At 49.3% G+C, this 6,979-nt stretch overlaps 1 protein-coding gene across 1 annotated transcript; it reads left to right on the top strand.

Annotated features, from left to right (window-relative positions):
- The first annotated feature begins 344 nt into the window (after positions 1-344).
- Positions 345-4,671, top strand: kazald3 (Kazal-type serine peptidase inhibitor domain 3). Its single transcript, XM_084467867.1, has 4 exons — positions 345-1,078; positions 2,320-2,480; positions 3,234-3,381; positions 3,896-4,671. Exons 1-4 carry the CDS (start codon positions 538-540, stop codon positions 3,988-3,990), a joined length of 945 nt encoding a protein of 314 aa, XP_084323993.1. The 5' UTR covers positions 345-537; the 3' UTR covers positions 3,991-4,671.
- Positions 4,672-6,979: the final 2,308 nt, after the last annotated feature.

A 6,979-nucleotide genomic window follows, 5' to 3' on the forward strand; every position in this document is an offset into this window, starting at 1 on the left:
TGTGTGTGTGTGTGTGTGAGTGCAGATTTCCGGTAGTAAATGCCTGGCGAACACACCGGGCCAGGCTGATGGTAAAAGCGGCTGCTGAGAGTGGTCCGACTGAACGGGAGTCTATAGGCTGGCTGGGGGGAGGGACGGCAGACACACACAGCTGCTACTACTGTTAGGGCAGCCTATCTTCTGCTGTACGGAAAACACACCAAAAAAAAAAAACTTTTGCCAAACTTTTATCAGGTCATTGATTGTACGGTACCCAGTTTGACAGATAGGATATGACCATAGTGTAGGAGCCGCGCGCAGGCCCGTCCCACCCTGACAGCGTTTCGGAACTGCCGTCTGCGGCTCGCGCTCAGACGGGAGCCGCTCTGTCAACGTCAGCAGGCAGACAGTTCCCAGGCTCGGAGGTATGAGCGTCGAACCGGACAACACTGAACGATGACGCTCTCATCCTCTTCATGAAAACGCCCGAGTAGACAGCAAGTAAAAAAGCGTAACTAGTTGAAACAAATTCTATTGATTTATTCTACTCTACGGAAGATGCCACCGGTGCTCGAGATGATGCTTTTGGTGCTTTGGCTCTTTCTAAAAATCAACACGTCTACCTGCTTCCCGAACTATGTCAGCGATGACGCCGATCAGCCCATCGATCCGCTGTTGGACTACGACCGCCTGGACGACGCGTTTGACCGCGTTAGAAACGACACGCTCCGCTGCGAGCCGTGTGAGCCGGACCTGTGCCCGCTGGCCCTGGGCTGCCGGGCCGGTGTACTGCTGGACGCCTGCGGCTGCTGCAAGGAGTGCGGGAACCTGGAGGGCCAGGCGTGCGACCCCGGGGAGCGGAGTGTGTACTACGGGCGTTGTGGAAGCGGCTTGTCGTGCCGCGTGGACCATCGGGGTCCCGGGCCGGGAGGAGAGCGGGACCGGGAGGAGGAGGGAGACGAGCCGCAGTGCGTGTGCACGGAGCAGGAGCCCGTGTGCGGCAGCGAGGGGATCACCTACCTGAACATCTGTCAGTTCAGGGAGGCCAACTACTCCAACCCACAACTCAAGCTGAGCGAGAGGGCGCCGTGCAAAACAGGTGGGGAGGTCTGTCTGTCTGACTGACTGTCTGTCTGTCTGTCTGTCTGTCTGTCTGCTTTGAATTATGTCTCTCTGTCTCTCTGTCTCTGTCTCTCTGACTTGTCGTCTGCATGTCTGTCGGTCTGTCTGTCTGTCTGTCTGTGTCTGTGTCTGTCTGTCTGTCTGCCCGTCTGTCTGTCTGTCTGTCTAGTTGCCTGCCTGACTGCCCGTCTGTCTGCTTTGAATTATGTCTCTCTGTCTGTCTGTCTGTCTGACATCTGCTTGTCTGTCTGCCTGTCTCTCTGTATGTCTTCCTGCATGCCTATCTGTCGGCCTTGATGTCTGGCTGACTGTCTGTCCGTCTGTCTTCCTCCAAGTATTTAATTTAGTCTGCCTGTTGTCAGTCGTCCTGGATAGCCCCTTGCCTGGATGTTTGTCTGTCTGTCTGCTTGTCTGTCTGTCTTCTAGGAATTCTGTTTGTCTGTCTCTCGCGCTAGATGTCTGCTTGTCTCTCTTCCTGCCTTGATGTGGCTGTCTGTCTCCTTGCCTGCCCGTCTGTCTGTCTGCCTGTCTGTCTGTCTGTCTGTCTGTCTGTCTCCCTGCAAGTATTTAATTCTGTCTGCCTGCTGTCAGTTTGCCTGGACAGCCCCTTGCCCGGATGTTTGTCTGTCTGTCTGTCTGTCTGCTAGGAATTCTGTGCATCTGTTTGCCTGCCTGCCTGCCGTTCTGTCTGTCTGTCTGTCTTCCTGCAAGTATGTATTTCTGTCTACCTGTCTGTCTTTCTGACTGTCTGTCTGTCAGTCTGTGTGTCTGTCTTAACGTCTGCATGTCTTTCTGACTGTCTGTCAGTCTGTGTATCTGTCTTAACGTCTGCATGTCTTTCTGACTGTCTGTCAGTCTGTGTATCTGTCTTAACGTCTGCATGTCTTTCTGACTGTCTGTCAGTCTGTGTATCTGTCTTAACGTCTGCATGTCTTTCTGACTGTCTGTCAGTCTGTGTATCTGTCTTAACGTCTGCATGTCTTTCTGACTGTCTGTCAGTCTGTGTGTCTGTCTTAACGTCTGCATGTCTTTCTGACTGTCTGTCAGTCTGTGTGTCTGTCTTAACGTCTGCATGTCTTTCTGACTGTCTGTCAGTCTGTATCTGTCTTAACGTCTGCATGTCTTTCTGTTTGTGTGCCTACCTGCCTGCCCTGGATGTCTGTCTGTCTGTCTGTCCATGCACTCACCCCCACTCCTGTGCTGGTGGTGTGGGTCCAGTCCCTGTGATCAAGGTGGCCCCCCAGAACCAGGTGAAGGGGGCGGGCAGCAGCCTGGTGTTCCTGTGCGAGGTGTTCGCCTTCCCCATGGCCCAGGTGGACTGGACCAGGGACGGACACCAGGACCTGCTGCCAGGGGACGACCCCCACATCTCTGTGCAGGTCAGGTCCGTCTGTCTGTCTGTCTGCCTGCCTGCCTGTCTGTCTGTCGTTTTTGATGGCTGCTTGTCTCTGTCTGCCTGCCTTGATGTGTGTGTGTGTGTGTGTGTGTGTGTGTGTGTGTGTGTGTGTGTGTGTGTGTGTGTGTGTGTGTCTGGCTGGCTGTAAGTCTGTCTGCTTGCTTGCCTGCCTGCCCGTCTGTATGTCTGTCTGCTAGGAATTCTGAGGCAGGGCTGGGGGGGGGCAGGGTGGCTGAGCTACCCTAAGATAAAGTATTGGGGCATTTTATCAAATGCAAAACTGTATTCAAACATGATGCTCCTCATTCAGGTGCAATTCATGATTCTTTCAATGCTATGTAATGTCATATAAAAGTAAAAAGTAAATGTATATAAAAGTATATATATACATTAGAATATAAAGTGAAGCCAAAGGGTTCCTGTAGATTTGGACCCAGTCGTAGGGATGTGGAGCAGGGCCCAGGAGGCTCTGGAACGCGCTGTCAGGGCCACTCATTTGGAAGATCCGGAAAACGATGCTAACTTTCCACAGCGTCCTCAATAACTTTCTATAAAAATTGGAGTTCAGAAGCAGGTCTTTATTGTATTTTGAATGTGTAGCTCAAACAGGGTGAAATATTAAACTCAGCCCCATGGCTGAGTTTAATATTTCTTTGTTAAATCTTGACAATATATTCCAGGAAGACTCGGGCCGAGTGATTAAACCATGGATCATTTCCCTCTGACCCCTCCTCAGTCGAGGGGCGGCCCCCAGAGGTTCGAGCTCTCCAGCTGGCTGCAGATTGAGGGCGCTGAGCGCGAGGACTCTGGAACATACCGCTGTGTTGCCCGTAACAACCTGGGCTCCGTGTCCGCCTCCGCCACACTGGGAGTCCTCAGTCAAGGTAGAAGACACCAGAGTAGAGACACCTCCAGACACTAGAGTAGAAACACCTCCAGACACTAGAGTAGAAACACCTCCAGACACCAGAGTAGAAACACCTCCAGACACCAGAGTAGAAACACCTCCAGACACCAGAGTAGAAACACCTCCAGACACCAGAGTAGAAACACCTCCAGACACTAGAGTAGAAACACCTCCAGACACCAGAGTAGAAACACCTCCAGACACCAGAGTAGAAACACCTCCAGACACCAGAGTAGAAACACCTCCAGACACCAGAGTAGAAACACCTCCAGACCTCCAGAGACTAGAGTAGAAACACCTCCAGACACTAGAGTAGACACAAACCCATTGACTTTATTATATTGTGTCATGTTTGACAGCCGTTTGATAGCCTATGCGAACACACCAATTTTGTTTTGTTTGTTTGTATATTGCGGCCTTTAATGCACCATTCAAACTGATTATCTTCTTCTTCAACCATCTGTCTGACTGTCCATCTGTCTGTCTTTCAGAGGAGCTGTCTGCTTATCTGACAGCCAGTGTGTCTGAGATGAAGGAGATGTTGGATTACAGTCAGCCCAGAGAAGAAGACCAAGATTATTATTGAACAGAACGGAAAATGGACTATACATCACCTTCCCACATTCTCCAAACTCCAAACTGACAAGGGTTTGACCCAAGAAAATGTTTGCTTGAAACCGTCATCACAGTGTGTGATGTGCGGCTTTTGGCTTGTGGTTATATCAGCAGTGGCCCTTTTGGTCTCCACTTCTCTGAGGTCCATAAAGTTATTTAGGGACATACAAGGGCAATGGATGAGGTGGTTGGACTACCTGAAGAGATGGGAGCACTGCATGATGAGGACGACCCGCATCATGGTGTCAACAAATTAGTACAGTTAGTACACTCCAGGAATTATCTATTTATTTTCACATTGTTTTTTCATTGGAAACTTTTACAGATTGAGTCGATTGAAGCACAAAACATGAAAGGCGTTAAGTAATGGGGAACAGCATGAGAACATCTGGAAATCCAAGAAATTCCTGCAGAAGCTGGATTCCGGATGTAGAAAAACAAAAACTGGATTCAAATCGTTTTTATATTTTAAAAGCCTATATCTATTTTTCTATTATATTGTGGTTGTTTTTATTTGTCATGTTTGCAGAAGTTGCTGTTGTTGATTTGTGATGAACAAATATAAGCCAGTAAATTAAATATTTGAATATAACTTGGACCTCTGAAACCAATTATACAATTGGACATTATAATCACCATTTAATATTGTAAAATAAAACCAATCTAGCAATTAACCACCAAGACTTTGAGGACTTGCTGAGAAGATTGTGGGTGTGTGTGTGTGTGTGTGTGTGTGTTTGTGGGAGGGGGGGGGGGGTCCATCTCTGCTCTAGTCATACCCTGCCCTGTCCATGATTTAGCACAACACAACACAACACAACACAACATAAAATGTGGTGAAACAATGTTCCTTTGTTCAAAGAGTCAACAGACCATCAGCCACACGTGAGAATAAAGTCAAAGAGAGAGAGAGAGAAAGAGAGAGAGAGAGAGAGAGAGAGAGAGAGAGAGATAATAAAAGAGGGACATACAGCCAGGGAGAGGAAGAGAGGGAGGGAAGAGGCTGTTTTAAGATCTCTTCATACTTAATATCCTGTTCACTGAAAAGGCATTAGTGTGTTGTTGTTTTTTTCTACATGTGTGCAACAGGAACGTTTTCAGAAATGCAGAGGATCAAGTGAAGTCTGAATAGTGCAAAGACAATGGGTCTCCTAGGGAACAGATGGTCACTATTAGTGCACGAAAACTAGCAGAGCATTGGATGGAAAATACTCACAGACCTCTACACTTAACACAGCCCATCACACTGTCACTAGCCTCTGTTCCACTAGCCTCTATTCCTCTAGCCTCTGTTCTAGCCTCTGTTCCTCTAGCCTCTGTTCCACTAGCCTCTGTTCCTCTAGCCTCTGTTCCACTAGCCTCTGTTCCACTAGCCTCTGTTCCACTAGCCTCTGTTCCTCTAGCCTCTGTTCTAGCCTCTGTTCCTCTAGCCTCTGTTCTAGCCTCTGTTCCACTAGCCTCTGTTCCATTAGCCTCTGTTCCACTAGCCTCTGTTCCTCTAGCCTCTGTTCTAGCCTCTGTTCCACTAGCCTCTGTTCCACTAGCCTCTGTTCCTCTAGCCTCTGTTCCTCTAGCCTCTGTTCCACTAGCCTCTGTTCCACTAGCCTCTGTTCCTCTAGCCTCTGGTCCTCTAGCCTCTGTTCCACTAGCCTCTGTTCCTCTAGCCTCTGTTCCACTAGCCTCTGTTCCTCTAGCCTCTGTTCCACTAGCCTCTGTTCCACTAGCCTCTGTTCCACTAGCCTCTGTTCTAGCCTCTGTTCTAGCCTCTGTTCCTCTAGCCTCTGTTCCACTAGCCTCTGTTCTAGCCTCTGTTCCTCTAGCCTCTGTTCCACTAGCCTCTGTTCTAGCCTCTGTTCTAGCCTCTGTTCCACTAGCCTCTGTTCTAGCCTCTGTTCCACTAGCCTCTGTTCCTCTAGCCTCTGTTCTAGCCTCTGTTCCACTAGCCTCTGTCACTAGCCTCTGTTCCACTAGCCTCTGTTCCTCTAGCCTCTGTTCCACTAGCCTCTGTTCCACTAGCCTCTGTTCCACTAGCCTCTGTTCTAGCCTCTGTTCTAGCCTCTGTTCCTCTAGCCTCTGTTCCACTAGCCTCTGTTCTAGCCTCTGTTCCTCTAGCCTCTGTTCCACTAGCCTCTGTTCTAGCCTCTGTTCCACTAGCCTCTGTTCCTCTAGCCTCTGTTCTAGCCTCTGTTCCACTAGCCTCTGTTCCTCTAGCCTCTGTTCTAGCCTCTGTTCCACTAGCCTCTGTTCTAGCCTCTGTTCTAGCCTCTGTTCTAGCCTCTGTTCCTCTAGCCTCTGTTCCTCTAGCCTCTGTTCCACTAGCCTCTGTTCCTCTAGCCTCTGTTCCACTAGCCTCTGTTCTAGCCTCTGTTCCACTAGCCTCTGTTCCACTAGCCTCTGTTCCACTAGCCTCTGTTCCTCTAGCTTCTTCTTGCCTAGACTCAGATCCTCTTCTCCACAGGTCTTTGATCAACTACCCTATGCTCTAAACCTCTGATCCTCTAGCTTCATCCTCACTGGCCTCTGATCCACCAACCTCTGATCCTCTAGCTTCATCCTCACCTGGCCTCTGATCCACCAACCTCTGATCCTCTAGCTTCATCCTCACCTGGCCTCTGATTCACCAACCTCTGATCCAGGAGCCTCAGACCAGCTAGCCCCTCGGTTTCACCAGTTTGTTCTCCCCCTGCCTTTGTTCCATTTTATTTGCTTGGTGGACACTTTAGTCCAAAGTGTCTTACTGTGACTTTCAGAACTAAAAAAAGCTCAGCAACAGTTCTGTTGTGTTGTTGAGTTTGGCTATGCAACCCTGTGATGCCAGCTAGCGAAGCTAGCGGCCGGCGTGAGTGAGAGGGGTTTTGGGGGTGTTGATTGTTGCACGATTCTGGTCAACAAAGAGAGAGGTACTCATTTTCCATTTGTAGAATTATATATCAGTTACAGGAAGGGATTTTATTGATTAC

The sequence above is a fragment of the Micromesistius poutassou genome, assembly GCF_964030765.1.
Source record: "Micromesistius poutassou genome assembly, chromosome: 5".
In the NCBI taxonomy this organism is placed as follows: Eukaryota; Metazoa; Chordata; class Actinopteri; order Gadiformes; family Gadidae; genus Micromesistius; species Micromesistius poutassou.